General features: G+C 36.2%; 1 protein-coding gene across 1 annotated transcript in view; it reads right to left on the reverse strand.

Annotated features, from left to right (window-relative positions):
* The window catches only part of NHLRC2 (NHL repeat containing 2), a 58,581-nt gene that overhangs the window by 29,685 nt on the left and 11,350 nt on the right, over positions 1-17,546 (reverse strand). Inside the window, exons 3-4 of the mRNA XM_060099249.1 lie at positions 12,627-13,082; positions 9,547-9,668 (exon numbers count right to left, since the gene is read on the reverse strand). Of these exons, the coding sequence (XP_059955232.1) occupies positions 9,547-9,668; positions 12,627-13,082 (578 nt within the window). The remainder of the gene's footprint in view (positions 1-9,546; positions 9,669-12,626; positions 13,083-17,546) is intronic.

Here is a 17,546-nt window from a genome sequence, read left to right on the forward strand (position 1 = left end):
CAACTAGTTGCTGGACAATCATCAACAGGAAGACACTGGAACTCACCAAAATAGATACCCAACATCCAAAGACAAAGGAGAGGCCACAATGAGATGGTAGGAGGGGTGCAATCACAGTAAAATCAAATCCCATAACTGCTGGGTGGGTGACTCACAGACTGGAGGACACTTATAACACAGAAGTCCATCTGCTGGAGTGAAGGTTCTGAGCCCCACGTCAGGCTTCCCAACCTGGGGGTCCGGCAACGGGAGGAGGAATTCCTAGAGAATCAGACGTTGAAGCCTAGTGGGAATTGACTGCAGGACTGGGGGAAACAGAGATTCCACTCTTGGAGGGCACACACAAAGTAGTGTGCGCATCGGGACCCAGGTGAAGAAGCAGTGACCCCAGGGGAAACTGAACCAGACCTACCTGCTACTGTTGGAGGGTCTCCTGCAGAGGCGGTGTGGGGAGGGGGGGCTGTGGCTCACCGTGGGGACAGGGACGCTGGCAGCAGAGGTTCTGGGAAGTACTCCTTGGCATGAGCCCTCCCAAAGTGTCATTAGCCCCACCGAAGAGCCCAGGTAGGCTCCAGTGTTGGGTTGCCTCAGGCAAAACAACCAACAGGGAGGGAACCCCACCCATCAACAGTCAAGCAGATTAAAGTTTTACTGAGCTCTGCCCACCAGAGCAACAGTCAGCTCTACCCACCACCAGTCCCTCCCATCAGGAAGCTTACACAAGCCTCTTAGGTAGCCTCATACACCAGAGGGCAGAGAGCAGAAGCAAGAAGAACTACAGTCCTGGAGCCTGTGGAACAAAAACCACATTCACAGAAAGATAGAAAAGATGAAAAGGTAGAGGGCTATGTACCAGATGAAAGAACAAGATAAAACCCCAGAAAAACAACCAAATGAAGTGGAGATAGGCAACCTTCCAGAAAAAGAATTCAGAATAATGATACTGAAGATGATCCAGGACCTCAGAAAAAAGAATGGAGGCAAATATTGAGAAGATGCAAGAAATGTTTAACAAAAACCTAGAGGAATTAAAGAACAAACAAACAGATGCACAATACAATAACTGAAATGAAAACTACACTAGAAGGAATCAATAGCAGAATAACTGAGGCAGAAGAATGGATAAGTGACCTGGAAGACAGAATGGTGGAATTCACTGCTGTAGAACAGAATAAAGAAAAAAGAATGAAAAGAAATGAAGACAGCCTAAGAGACCTCTGGGACAACATTAAATGCAACAACATTCGCATTATAGGGGTCCCAGAGGGAGAAGAGAGAGAGAAAGGACCAGAGAAAATATTTGAAGAGATTATAGTAGAAAACTTCCCTAACATGGGAAAGGAATTAGCCACCCAAGTCCAGGAAGCGCAGACAGTCCCATGCAGGATAAACCCATGGAGAAACATGCCAAGACACATAGTAATCAAATTGGCAAAAATTAAAGACAAAGAAAAATTACTAAAAGCAGCAAGGGAAAAATGAAAAATAACATACAAGGGAACTCCAATAAGGTTAACAGCTGATTTCTCAGCAGAAACTCTACAAGCCAGAAGGGAGTGGCATGATATACTTACAGTGATGAAACGGAAAAACCTACAACCAAGATTACTCTACCCAGCAAGGATCTCATTCAGATTCGATGGAGAAATCAAAAGCTTTACAGACAAGCAAAAGCTAAGAGAATTCAGCACTACCAAACCAGCTCTACAACAAATGCTAAAGGAACTTCTCAAAGTGGGAAACACAAGAGAAAAAAAGGATCTACAAAAACAACCCAAAACAATTAAGAAAATGGTCATAGGAACATACATATCGATAATTACCTTAAACGTGAATGGATTAAGTGCTCCAACCAAAAGACACAGGCTTGCTGAATGGATACAAAAACAAGACCCATATATATGCTGTTTACAAGAGACTGACTTCAGACCTAGGGACACATACAGACTGAAAGTGAGAGGATGGAAAAAGATATTCCATGCAAATGGAAATCAAAAGAAAGCTGGAGTAGCTATACTCATATCAGATAAAATAGACTTTAAAATAAAGAATGTTACAAGAGACAAGGAAGGACACTACATAATGATCAAGGGATCAATCCAAGAAGAAGATACAACAATTATAAATATATATGCACACTACAGAGGAGCAACCCAATACATAAGGCAACTGCTAACAGCTCTAAAAGAGGAAATCGACAGTAACACAATAATAGTGGGGGACTTTAACACCTCACTTACACCAATGGACAGATCATCCAAAATGAAAATAAATAAGGAAACAGAAGCTTTAAATGACACAATAGACCAGATAGATTTAATTGCTATTTATAGGACATTCCATCCAAAAACAGCAGATTACACTTTCTTCTCAAGTGCGCATGGAACATTCTCCAGGAGAGATCACACCTTGGGTCACAAATCAAGCCTCAGTAAATTTAAGAAAATTGAAATCATATCAAGCATCTTTTCTGACCACACTTCTATGAGATTAGAAATGAATTACAGGGAAAAAAATGTAAAAAACACAAACACATGGAGGCTAAACAATACGTTACTAAACAACCAAGAGATCACTGAAGAAATCAAAGAGGAAATCAAAACATACCTAGAGACAAATGACAATGGAAACACGATGATCCAAAACCTATGGGATGCAGCAAAAGCAGTTCTAAGAGGAAAGTTTATAGCTATACAAGCCTACCTCAAGAAACAAGAAAAATCTCAAGTAAACAGTCTAACCTTACACCTAAAGGAACTAGAGAAAGAAGAACAAAACCTAAAGTTAGCAGAAAGAAAGAAGTCATAAAGATCAGAGCAGAAATAAATGAAATAGAAACAAAGAAAACAATAGCAAAGATCAATAAAACTAAAAGCTGGTTCTTTGAGAAGATAAACAAAATTGATAAACCATTAGCCAGACTCATCAAGAAAAAGAGGGAGAGGACCCAAATCAATAAAACTAGAAATGAAAAAGGAGAGGTTACAACAGACAACACAGAAATACAAAGCATCCAAAGAGACTACTACAAGCAACTCTATGCCAATAAAATGGACAACCTGGAAGAAAAGGACAACCTGGAAGAAATGGACAAATTCTTAGAAAGGTATAACCTTCCAAATCTGAACCAAGAAGAAACAGAAAATATGAACAGACCAATCACAAGTAATGAAATTCAAACTGTGATTAAAAATCTTCCAACACACACAACTCCAGGACCAGATGGCTTCCCAGGTGAATTCTATCAAACATTTAGAGAAGAGCTAACACCTATCCTTCTAATCTCACCAAAAAATTGCAGAGGAAGGAACATTCCCAAACTCATTCTATGAGGCCACCATCACCCTGATACCAAAACCAGACAAAGATACTACAAAAAAAGAAAATTACAGACCAATATCACTGATGAATATAGATGCAAAAATCCTCAACAAAATACTAGCAAACAGAATCCAACAGCACATTAAAAGGATCACACACCATGATCAAGTGGGATTTATCCCAGGGATACAAGGATTCTTCAATATACGCAAATCAATGTGATACACCATATTAACAAATTGAAGAATAAAAATCATATGATCATCTCAATAGATGCAGAAAAAACTTGTGACAAAATTCAACACCCATTTATGATAAAAACTCTCCAGAAAATGGGCATAGAGGGAACCTACCTCAACATAATAAAGGCCATATATGACAAACCCACAGCAAACATCGTTCTCAATGGTGAAAAACTAAAAGCATTTCCTCTAAGATCAGGAACGAGACAAGATGTCCACTCTCACCACTATTATTCAACATAGTTTTGGAAGTCCTAGCCACGGCAATCAGAGAAGAAAAAGAAATAAAAAGAATACAAATTGGAAAAGAAAAAGTAAAACTGTCACTGTTTGCAGATGACATGATACTATACATAGAGAATCCTAAAAATGCCACCAGAAAACTACTAGAGCTAATCAATGAATTTGGTAAAGTTGCAGGATATAAAAATTAATGCATAGAAATCTCTTGCATTCCTATACACTAATGATGAAAAATCTGAAAGAGAAATTAAGGAAACACTCCCATTTACCACTGCAACAAAAAGAATAAAATACCTAGGAATAAACCTACCTAGGGAGACAAAAGACCTTTATGCAGAAAACTTTAAGACACTGATGAAAGAAATTAAAGATGATACCAACAGATGGAGAGATATACCATGTTCTTGAATTGGAAGAATCAATATTGTGAAAATGACTCTACTACCCAAAGCAATCTACAAATTCAATGCAATCCCTATCAAATTACCAATGGAATTTTTTACGGAACTCGAACAAATCATCTTAAAATTTGTATGGAAACACAAAAGACCCCGAATAGCCAAAGCAGTCTTGAGGAAAAACAACGGAGCTGGAGGAATCAGACTCCCTGACTTCAGACTATACTACAAAGCTACAGTAATCAAGACAATATGGTACTGGCACAAAAACAGAAACACAGATCAATGGAACAAGATAGAAAGCCCAGAGATAAACCCATGCACCTATGGTCAACTAATCTACGACAAAGGAGGCAAAAATATACAATGGAGAAAAGACCGTCTCTTCAATAAGTGGTGCTGTGAAAATTGGACAGCTACATGTAAAAGAATGAAATTAGAACACTCCCTAACACCATACACAAAAATAAACTCAAAATGGATTTGAGACCTAAATGTAAGACCGGACACTATAAAACTCTTAGAGGAAAACATAGGAAGAACACTCTATGACATAAATCACAGCAAGATCTTTCTTGATCCACCTCCTAGAGTAATGGAAAAACAAAAATAAACAAATGGGACCTAATGAAACTTAAAAGCCTTTGCACAGCAAAGGAAACCATAAACAAGACCAAAAGACAACCCTCAGAATGGGAGAAAATATTTGCAAATGAATCAACGGACAAAGGATTAATCTCCAAAATATATAAACAGCTCATGCAACTGAATATTAAAGAAACAATTAACCCAATCCAAAAATGGGCAGAAGACCTAAATAGACATTTCTCCAAAGAAGACATACAGATGGCCAAGAAGCATATGAAAAGCTGGTCAACATCACTAATTATTAGAGAAATGCAAATCAAAACTATAATGAGGTATCACCTCACACCAGTTAGAATGGGCATCATCAGAAAATCTACAAACAACAGACGCTGGAGAGGGTGTGGAGAAAAGGGAACCCTCTTGCACTGTTGGTGAAAATGTAAATTGATACAGCCACTATGGAGAACAGTAAGGAGGTTCCTTAAAAAACTAAAAATAGAATTACCATATGATCTAGCAATCCCACTACTGGGCATATATACCCAGAGAAAACCATAATTCAAAAAGACACATGCACCCCAATGTTTACTGCAGCACTATTTACAATAGCCTGGTCAGGGAAGCAACCTAAATGCCCATTGACAGATGAATGGATAAAGAAGTTGTGGTACATATATACAATGGAATATTACTCAGCCATAAAAAGTAACGAAATTGAGTCATTTGCTGAGACGTGGATGGACCTAGAGACTGTCATACAGGGTGAAGTATGTCGGAAAGAGAGAAACAAATATCGTATATTAACGTATGTATGTGGAACCTAGAAAAATGGTACAGATGAACCAGTTTGCAGGGCAAAAGTTGAGACACAGATGTAGAGAACTAACGTATGGACACCAAGGGGTGAAAACTGTGGTGGGGAGGGGATGGTGGTGTGCTGAATTGGGTGATTGGGGTTGACATGTATACAATGATGTATATAAAACTGATGACTAATAAGAACCTGCAGTATAAACAAACAAACAAAAAAACAACTAATACTAAACTTTCTTTGGGTTATTTGTATGGAAATATGTTAATATAAATGTTTCAGACATTACATGCAATTTCTAAAATGTTCTGGTATAATGTTATAAGTCATAATTCTAGTTATTTAAAATGTATACCTCAGAAATAACTAAATTTTCTTGTCAATTGCATTATTATCAACTTTCATAAAATCTTTAACTGTGGTCATTTTTAAGTCTTTTGTCATTTACAGACAGTTCTGGGTGTACTCTGATGCTTTTGCAAAAATGTTCCTATAAAAGGGTTTCATCTTCAAGGAATTCATGGAAAAGACTGACAAGTATAGGTTTCTGGTAACTGACTATACTGCTGAACTGAATGAATAAGCATTTTCAGAACTCTAATGGAAAACTGATGAATTCATAAAAGTGCTAACAAAAGATCAAGATGAAAAAAAATTAATTACATGGGACTGAGTGAACTGATGAGGATGATTATAATTTTTGTGACTTTCTCTTTGAATAAAAAAAAAAAACCCACAAGGACTCAGAGGCAAAAAATATACAAATCAATTTTCACTGCAAAGTAAAGGAGCTGTTACAGTGGAGGATTCGTGGACCGAATGTCAATATTATGACACAGTATGAGTGTGTTTCGTGTTTGGTAATTACAATTATTGTTGCTTTTGTTGTGGTCATCCATTTACAATGCTTGGTGTCAGTTTATTTATCTCTTGTAAAAATAAAATACAGTGTGTGTGTGGGAAAAAAAAGGAATGTGAAAAGACAACTCATAGAATGTGGGTGAGTATTGAAAATCATATATCTGATAAGGAATTTGCATCTAGAATACATAAAGAACTCTTACAACTCAATAATAAAAAACACAAAAAACCCAATAAAAAACTGTCAAAGAATCTGAATAGACACTTCTCAAAAGAAGATAAACAAATGGTCCATATACATAGGAAAAGACGCTCAACATCATTCCTCATTAGAGAAATGCATATTCCTAACCACAATGATAGGCCACTTCACACCTAGTAGAATGCCTAGAAGTTTAAAAATGGAAAATGAAAAAAAGAAAAAAGAAAGAAAATGGAAAATGATAGGTAATGGTGAAGATATGGAGAAACTGGAACCCACATATATTGCAGGTAGAAATGTAAAATGATGCAACCACTGTGGTTTAGCACGTTCTCAAAAAGTTAAACACAAAATATAAAACATACGAATCAACACTTCTAGTATTTACACACTTACCCAAGAGAAATAAAAATGTATGTCCACACAAAACTTATATGTGAATTATTTATAAATAGCCAAAAATTGGAAAACACCTTAAATGTCCACCAACTGGTAAACAGATAAAATGTGGTTTATACATGCAACAGAATGCTATCCAGCAATACAAAGGAATTAATTACTGACATGTTACATCATCAATGAACCTCAGAATCATTACACAGAATGAAAGAAGCCAGACACATAAGACCATGTATTATATGATTCTGTTTATATGAAATGTTCAATGAGGCAAATTTACAGAGACAAAAAGTAGATTAGGGCTGGGGGTGGGAACGGGGATTAACTGTATTTGGGCATGAGGGTTCTTACTAGGAGGATGAAAATGTTCTAAAAATGATTTATGGTGATGGTTACACAACTTGTTAAATTTACTAAAAATTCCTGAATTATATTCATGAAACGGGTGACCTTTGTACTATGTAAAATATATCACAATAAAGTTGTTAAAAACACACACACACACAAAATACTACATGTTTTACAAGGTTACAGATAAATAAGATGCGAATGAAACATATCAGAAAGGCTGCCTATAGGAGTACTTATGTACAGGGAATGGCAGGGGAAATGGGAATGGAGATGAAGAGGAATTTACAAATTAATAAATAAGTTATTCTAACAAGAGACAGGTCGGGCTGGAACAATGATGTTCATGAGCTGTGAATGTAGGAGTATGATTAACCCTCTGCTAATGAGATCTTAAACAAATGTAAAATACAATAAATATTTTTATACTTTTAAAACAAAAGGAAGAAATCATAATTCTCTCATTTCCATTTTTGTAGACACTAAACTAAGTCATAAAAATGACTTTGAGTAACCTATATTTGTTATGATGATTATGCTACTTAAAAAGCATTTGAAATGCAGTCAATACTCCAAAACCCACTAAGTCCTAAAGCAAGAGAAATAACATAAAATCAAAAAAGGACAAGTATTCCCTGTATGTTGTGGGCTACATATATTACTACTTCAATATCCTGTTAGATATCTATGACACTATGATGAATTTTAGAAGCACAGAACCCCAAAAAGATAATAAGGAAATACTGACCTCTAAGGAGTTCGTAACATAAAAGCACTTTTCCCAGAGTATACAACATTAAGCTATAGTCCTATGAAAAGTTCTGCCAAAAAAGGGCTCCTTGGTCAAATAAGTTTAGAAATACCACACACACATCCCCCAACTAGTGTATTCACAATATATTAGCATATTAAAATATATTAGCAAGACTTTCAAAAAATAAGTCTGCTTTAATTTATAAATCCACAAAATCCTTTTTTCATTAACATCTTTTCATATTAAAAGGAATTTACACTTTAGAAAATGCTTCATTCAACAGATGTTAGTTGCTTATAAATCAATTCAACAAATATCTAATAAACACCTACTGTGGGCCAGGCACTGTTTTAGGTGCTTAGGATTTCAGCAGTAAAGAAAACAAATGTCATGCCCTCATGGAGATTTACATTACAGTGGTTATTATTAAATGTTCTACATATGTTTTTTCCTATTATATATATATTAGTTGATAATTTTGTAATATAAATGGGCAAAAATATCAAGAGAGAGAAATAGAGAGAAAAGGAAGTACCTAAATGTACTTAGGTACAATATGTAGTACATATATGTTCAGACAGAATGGGTTAGATGAACTTACTTATTTTCCAAATAGAAATAACAACTTAAAGACGAACAGATTACAGTCAGAATACTCATCAGTAAGAAATGTTTAAAATAACTAGGTAATACTATGCAGTCATAGTCATATGACTAACATGGAAAAAAAAAGTTAAAAAAAGAATGTAGGAATTATGTATGTACCTTATGATTCCATTTGTTTAAAAAAGAAGATTCTCTAGAGACAGTCCTTTCAGTATAAAATTATTTATACATGAGTAGAAAATTTCTGAAGACACAAATTTTAACAATGGTTGGTTACCCCTGGAGAGCCTGAATAGATGATTAGGAGACCTTTTTTACCTTTATGTATTAATTCATTTTTTAAAAAACAAGATTATATATTACTTTTATAATGAGATAAAATAAATTTTAAGACTAATTGACAGATAAGTATTCCCAGACAAAGCATAAGAGCTGAAGGGATGCAGGAGTGGTATGTTTTTTTTTTTCCTAAGTTTGAGAAAATTTAACTGAAAAAGGACAAAGCATCACTTTACAAATAGTAGTTAGGAAAATACCTCAAAATCAGGAGCTTTTGGGTGATTAGGCACATGACTTTAAAATAAAGGATTAAAAAAACGATTTGATGGGTTTGTCTAAGAATAAAGTTAAAACAAGTAACCTCTGAAAAAAGCTGAATGAGGATGATCTGAAGTATTTAAGCAACACCCTCTCACTTCAAATATTTATGTAGCAAGTAAATATAAGTTTTTCTGATTAGAAGGATTAAAACTTTATTTAAAATGGAAAATTACCTTTCTTATAAGGTGGTTTTCTGTATCTGCCACATATATGATATTATCCATTATGGCTACACCTTGTGGTGAGTTAAAAGTTGACTCTGAAAACATTCCATCTTTTCTTCCAGGGTTGGGTCCTACAAGACAAGATAGCCATAAGACAAAATTTTTCCACTTAAAGTTATTTCAAATTAACACCGAAAAAATAAAATTTGTATTTACAGCTGGGATTTTAATATAAATAACTTGATACTTCTACCTAAAAACTAAACTGTATCCCAAGATACCTATTCTTCTCAAGAGTAAGTTTTGCTAATGACAGGGCTTACAAGATAACAGTTACTAGTACACTTTAGTAGTAGATATCAGAAGAAATTACTTCAAAAAGCATCTGAATTACCTAGTATCTAGACTTGAAAGAATTAAAAAATAACTTAAATCTTTTACAATCTAGATGAATGATTTTTAACAATTTTGGAAGATAAACTCCTTTGATTATAACTGAAAATTACAAACCCTTTCCTTACAAAAACACACATGCGGGCCTCCCTGGTGGCGCAGTGGTTGAGAGTCCGCCTGCCGATGCAGGGGATACGGGTTCGTGCCCCGGTCTGGGAGGATCCCATATGCCGCGGAGCGGCTGGGCCCGTGAGCCATGGCCGCTGGGCCTGCGCATCCGGAGCCTGTGCTCCGCAACGGGGGAGGCCACAACAGTGAGAGGCCCGCATACCGCAAAAAAAGAAAAAAAAAAAAAAAACAAAAAAACACACACACACATGCCCATAAAATGTCACAGGAATTTCAAGGGGCTCCTAAATCATGAGGATCATTCAAGCATTTCTTAATAGCCCATGAATCCCAAGTTAACAGACTTCGTTTAAACCCTAGCTCTTCCTAGCTGATGATCTGGGCAAGTTCTGTGTGTCTCAGTTTCTCTTTTGTAAAATGGAATTAATAATATACCTAGGGCTTCCCTGGTGGCGCAGTGGTTGAGAGTCTGCCTGCCGATGCAGAGGACATGGGTTCGTGCCCCGGTCCGGGAAGATCCCACATGCCGCGGAGCGGCTGGGCCCATGAGCCATGGCCGCTGAGCCTGTGCATCCGGAGCCTGTGCTCCGCAACGGGAGAGGCCACAACAGTGAGAGGCCCGCATACAGCAAAAAAAAAAAAAAAAAAAAATAATAATAATAATAATAATAATATACCTAACTCTAGCACTGTGAGGACTAAATAAATTAATACAGGTAAAGTGCTTAGAATAATGCCAGGCATATTTTTGCTTGCTATTATCACTATTATTAATAATACTATTTATTATTGTTGGTGATGAGAGTTCCCTGGGGAAAAAAAAGGAGAGTACTGTGATCACTTCAGATTGGAAAATACTGTATACTATAACCTCCTCTCATGTATTCATGAGATAAAAGATCTGAGTACAGTGACACCACCACCACCAAAAATCTTTTAAAGCACATCTGATCAGTATTTCCTGAGTGTATCTGACCACAGAATTTTCTTTTAATTGTAGAATAACTACAAATTTATCACAAGATAACAATATTCCTAGAAACATATTTGGAAAACGTAGCTTGCTGCTGGTTCCTTTTTTTAACAAAGGAGAATATCCATCTAAACTATTTAGAAAATTTTAGAATCTATTAAAAACTTTTAACCATTTACATGTAATTTGCTATAACAGATGCTTTTTGAGTAACAACTGTCATAACTTCCTGTTATTAACCAAAATACCAAGTTGCCCAAGCAAAATAAACAATATAGAACACACACATACTCTAACAGAAACAACGAACAAGAAACAAATGAATTCAAGAGCTAAGGGAATGATACCTTGGCATACTAAGAATAGCTCCAGGACTTAGGAAACAATTAGTTTATTTTTTAGTTTATTTGTTGATTTGCATCAGGAATGTTGATATCCCTACTTTATGTACTAACACTGCATGTGTGACCAAAGTAGGATTGCAAAGAGATGAATTACTCTTCTCTTTGACTAATTATGTTGTCAGATGTCAGTTCAGCCTGGTGAGCAGGATTAACAATGTACTTAACAGATTTTATTAATTATATAAGATGTCAAGAAGAGCCCTTTTTAGATCAAGACCAGGGAGATATGGAAGAAAATGATCTATGCCTGTATGATACTTTTATTTCACTACAACCAAATAGAATGGATTCAGAAGTATGCTTACGTTCCTATGGAAGGAGAGAAAAGTATAATAATATACAAATCCTAGGTTATTTCATAATCTAAGACTCAACTTCCTAGGGTATTGCTGTGGTCTTAAAAAACATATGGCTAGGGACTTCCCTGGTGGCACAGTGGTTAAGAATCCGCCTGCCAATGCAAGGGACATGGGTTCGAGCCCTGGTCCGGGAAGCTCCCACATGCCGCAGAGCAACTAAGCTCGTGGGCCACAACTACTGAGCCTGTGCTCTAGAGCCCGTGAGCCACAACTACTGAGCCTGCGCTCTAGAGCCCGCAAGCCACAACTACTCAGCCCGCGTGCCATAACTACTGAAGCCCGCTTGCCTAGAGCCCGTGATCTGCAACAAGAGAAGCCACCGCAATGAGAAGCCCGTGCACCGCAACGAAGAGTAGCCCCCACTCCCTGCAACTAGAGAAAGCCCACGTGCAGCAACAAAGACCCAACACAGCCATAAACAAACAAACAAACAAATCTATATAAATGGCTGTATTTTGATGGAAAGTGAAATACTTCCATTTAAAATGCCTGAAATCTAAAATGTATATAATACTTTCATAAGATACAATAGTGTGGCAGTTTTTTGAAAAAACAAGATGGGATATATGAATATACTTGAAAATTACACAAAAGATTTCCTCCTTTTGATCTTAATGGAGTTTTTTGGGTAGTTTTGTTTGTTTTTGAGGGAGTGAGGAGAGATTAATTCAGACACAATTAAAATAATTTCTGATGAAGTTAAAAATCAGTGTATATTGCCCTTCTACAATTAGTTCTTATTTATAAATTTCAATTTTAATACATTTCCTTGAACTATTTTTTACATGTATAATGTAAGATACATTATATAACATAATTAGCAAACTTTACCTCCAATGCTGTACTGAATTTGTCCATTCCTCCAGACGACCAAAATTCTATGATGTCCAGTGTCTGCTATTACCAATCTATTAGAAACATGGTCTACTGTTACTTTGCCAGGAAACAGCAATGGTGAAGGTGGCAACGAATCTTTATAGAGTTTTATTCCAATTTTATTATCTCTGATCTGTCCCCTGTCTTTGTAATATTTTAAAGCTATTGAAGTATATAAAAATAATTTCTCTCTATGTCCTTCTCCAATCAAAGAAAACAACATGTTTCCACGGGGTCCAAGTATGATCAGAGTTGGCCAGCAGGAAACTTCTAGTTCTTGCCAAAGGCTGGCATCTGCATCATTAACCACAGGGTGGGTGATGTTGTATCGAAGAATAGCACTCTTAATGTTATCCAGGACTTTTTCATTTGGAAACTTAGCCGAGTGAACACCAACAATCAGAAGACCATCTAAATGGGAAAAATTATATGTTGAACATTATAAAGTATTAAAGTTTGAATATCACCATCCACATATTAGGTTTTGGGTCATAAATAAGTATAAACTGTCAGAGATTAAAAAAGAGGAAACAGAACTAAATTAGTATCTTCAACTGCGTTTACACTCATGAATAAAAAATTAACATTTAAATCTAAATTCAAACACATATGATCAAAACCATGCAGCTATTTTAAGTTTAAAACCCTGTGTCCTTTATCTAGATAAAGCTTTAAAATAATATTCTCTATTTTCTTAGATGTTGAAATTTTGTAAATTTTTTCCACCTGTTTTAAGCCCCTTTGAAATTCACAGTGACTATGATTGCTTTTTGTTGGTATTTAGTATCACATTATCCTCTTAGATTTTTTCTGACCTAACTCTATCATAGATTAACATAATGAATATAAGCAAGATGTTTCCATAAGGTCTTTTTTTAAAATTCCTATTGTATAGTTCTTAGAACAAACCTTGTTATACACAGCAGACCTGCTGAAAACTAAAAACTAAAAACAACATATTTCTTCTACCTAATCAATATAGTATATCAAGAAAATAATATAGAAAAAAAAGTATGAAGTGTTAGGCTGGATTCAGAGAAAAACTCAGCATTGATTACCAAGTAACATGTTACCTCAGGCATGTTACTTAATCTCTCTGTGCATCAGTTTTCTTATTTGTAAAATGGGAAACTAATAGGAATTACCTCATAGGTCAGTTTTGAGGATTTAAAAAGATAATCTGTATAAGGCATTTAGCATAGTACCTAGTTTACTGTAAAACTTCAACAAATGTTCATTATTATTATTTTTTAAAGTTATAAGTACAAAGGTAACCAATAAAAGAGAAATACAACACTTTCTATATATCAAAAGAAATCAGTAAAGTAAAATAGCAAAAAAGCACATCATGTTGAGAAACAGCAAATAAAACCTAATACAAAATAACACAATAACTATATATAATACTTATAAATAAATGTGAATGGGTTTAACTCATCTACTAAAATGATTTGTATCAGAAAAGCTAAAAATAAAGATATGCACAAAGATACGTGGGTAAATGAAGCGACAGGAACATAAGGGTGTGATCCTGGTAGTTAGGATCTACCCGACAAGGTAGATTTCAAGCCCCAAAGCATTAAACAGGACAAAGGAAGAAACGTTTTAATGTGAAAAGCATTCACAACAAAGATAAAACAATTAGGAATATCCATGTACCAAGCAATAAAGGAAGCAACTTATTGTTTCTATTTTAAAAGTTTTCTATTTTTGTTCCAGTGGTTATTTTCTATTAATACTTTTTAATCATATTATAAAAGTATTAATCCCCATTTTTTATAACCTTTTACTATCTGGCCTATCATTTTTAAATGGCATCCTTTACCACTTATTACCTATACAATAATCAATAGTCTTCTGTTTCCCCTCTCTCCTTTTTCTTTCCATCTTTCTTTAGTTGCATTCTTTCTAATTTTGTCAGACTATATGATTTTATATTATTCCTCTACTCTTGGGTGATGGATTTATCAATTTAGCTGAGTTGGAATTGTTTTCCAGTATTCTACTCCCTGCCTAGCTCTGGGTTATCCTGGACCACAAGATATTATGAGAGAGAACTGGAAGGTGTTAAAGGCAGCAGCAGCCGTATCCTCTCTTGTTGGAAGGTTGGTGCAGCTACTGCAGTTTACACAATCTGTAGCTCACCTACTGGCTCACCTCAGGGGTTGTGGGGTAGCAGCTGGGCCCCAGCAGCTGCACCAGCTCCTGCCAGATCTCCTCCCTCAGCTTTTGCAACTCCTGGGCCAGGCAAGATTTTAGCTCCTGATGAAGGGAACAAACTTATTTTTCTGGTCACCTCATTATTTAAATTGGAAGCTTACATAGGTTCCAGTTCATCCTTATGGATTCCAGTTCACGCCTGCAGGTTGTAGTTTACCCTTGATCGCCCCTACTTCTTATCCATCTTTCCTTTTCAACTGCCTGAACTTCTGACTTCAAATTGAGGAATCAGACACACAAGCAACAGCTATATACATGTAGACTAGTTAACCAGCTCCCACAATTACATAAGGTCAAGTGCCTTTAACAAATCCTTATTATTTCTCCTTACTCCTAGTGGTCCTTCTCCTCTGATCAAACTCTGACTGATTCACCAAAACGCCTCATCCTCATTGGTCACAGCTCTACAAATACATGTATGAAGTCTTCATTCATCCGTTTGGAGTTTCCTTAGTCACACCTGGTTAGAATCTCCCTCAAGTAGATTCACCAGAAAGGGCACCTGGGCACAGTATTCTCTGAGTTCTTGGACATTCAAAACTGTCTTTCCCTGGTGGCACAATGGTTAAGAATCTGCCTGCCAATGCAGGGGACACGGGTTCGAGCCGTGGTCCGTGAGGATCCCACATGCTGCAAAGCAACTAAGCCCATGTGCCACAACTACTGAGCCTGCGCTCTACAGCCGAGCCACAACCACTGAGTCCACATGCCACAACTACTGAAGCCTGAGCGCCTACAGCCCGTGCTCCGCAACAAAGAGTAGCCCCCGCTCGCGGCAAGTAGAGAAAGCCCGCTCGCAGCAACGAAGACCCAATGCAGCCAAAAATAAATAAGTAAATAAATTTATTAAAACAAATTAAAAAAAACTTTCTGTAACCTTGATTGATTCTTGAAAGGCAGCTGCTTAGATATAAAATCCTTGGTTTGTACTTCCTTAAGATTCTTAGAAATGTTGCTTCACTGTTACCTTGCTTTGTACATTATTTGTGAAAAGTCTGTCCAGTCTAATTGACATGTCTTTCAAAGTCATCTTTTCCTAGAGGCCCTGAGGACTTTTTTTTTTTAAAACATCTTTAAAGTGTAATAGTTTCACTAGGATACTTCTTAGGCTGTTCTGGGTATTTTCCCTGGTATCTAGTAGGCCCTTTCAATATGTAGATTTAAGGTTCTTTTTGTTTCTGGGATGTCTTCTTGGATTCTAATTTTAGATATTAGTTCTGGTCAGTTGTTTTGATTTTCTTCTCCAGTCTCCAAAGTAGTCTTATGTTGGACCTCTTCTCCTAGTCTTCCAATTCAATCATTTCCTCTCTAATCCTTTTTACTTCTTTTTTTTTAAGCTCATTTTCAGTCTCTAAGTCTGTTTTTATATCCCTGCTTTAGCTCAATGCCCCTTATAACATTTTTACATGAATTTATTATCCCTTGGACACCCTGTAATTTAGTCTTCATCTCTAATATTATTCGGACTTTTTTCTTCTATTTCTTTTCTGGTTTAATCAACACTCATTTCTTCCTTTGTTTTGTGGGGGGGCGGAGGGCATGTCCATTTCTGTTTTTAGTTTTTAAATTTCTGATTCAAACTTTTTCATTATTCCTAAATACTTTTAGAGGATATGTCATTCAATATGGAGGACTGTGTTATAGTTTCTGTCAACTTTTTGATTAAGTGAGAATTTTCATCAGCATTTCAACTTTGAATCACATTTTCAGCTTTTTACAGTTTTATATGGATGTGATCTGCTTTTTAAAAATCCTAATCAGTTTTTGGACAGAGCTCCTAGTTTGAGAGTGCCCTCTTCTGACAGTCCCCCTTTTCTGTGCAGTCTCTTTTCAGAGAGCGCCGTTGGAAGAAGGAGTTGATGTGTATATTCTGTTGTTTCTGCAGCATCCTTAACTTTTCCCTCTTATCTTCTTTGTTCCCTTCAGTAGACTATCTCCAAGGGAAACTACACACACCTCTACATATCTGATTCTCTTCCAGAATCAATGCTTCTCTGAGGCTTCTGTTCCCAGTCCCACACTCTTTCAAGAGCTAGTACTATGTTCTAGTATATCCAAACCTGTGTTCAGTATTTTGCACTTAGTGTTGGAGTTTCTCTTTCTGCAGGTAAGGGGATTACTCTGTGCTTTGCCTAAGTCCTCTGAACCACTTTATTTTTTTCATGGAGTCTTTTAAGCCTCCCCCATTTCTGTTCTCAGCACCTGCTGGCTAGTAGCAGCAGGATCTTTAATGGAATTAAGTTTATTTCACAACTTACAGGTAATTTGAAGGCCATGATATTCTCTGTCTCCTAGTATCGCTGAACGTAGGATCAGGTGTGGTTCTATTTACTCTCCCTGTTGTTTTTATGTTTGGGGAGCGGGGGAAAGGGACATGGGGAGATTCAAAATTAGGTAGCCACCATTCTCCTCCAAACCCAGAAGTAGCAGAGATAGATTTTTGTTTTTAACATCAGGTTTATTGAGATATAATTTAAAGTAATTTTGTACTTTGATAATTTGTTAATTGAGTAAATAAATAAACTGAGTCCTAAAACCAGCCTCTAACTTAATGGAGAAGAACTAGAAGTTTTCCAGTAAGATAAGGAACAAGGCAGAGATGTCCACTGCTTCCACTACTATTTAACAATGAGTAGGAAGGGTGGTAGTAGACAA

The sequence above is a fragment of the Mesoplodon densirostris genome, chromosome 1, assembly GCF_025265405.1.
Source record: "Mesoplodon densirostris isolate mMesDen1 chromosome 1, mMesDen1 primary haplotype, whole genome shotgun sequence".
NCBI classification, from domain to species: Eukaryota; Metazoa; Chordata; class Mammalia; order Artiodactyla; family Ziphiidae; genus Mesoplodon; species Mesoplodon densirostris.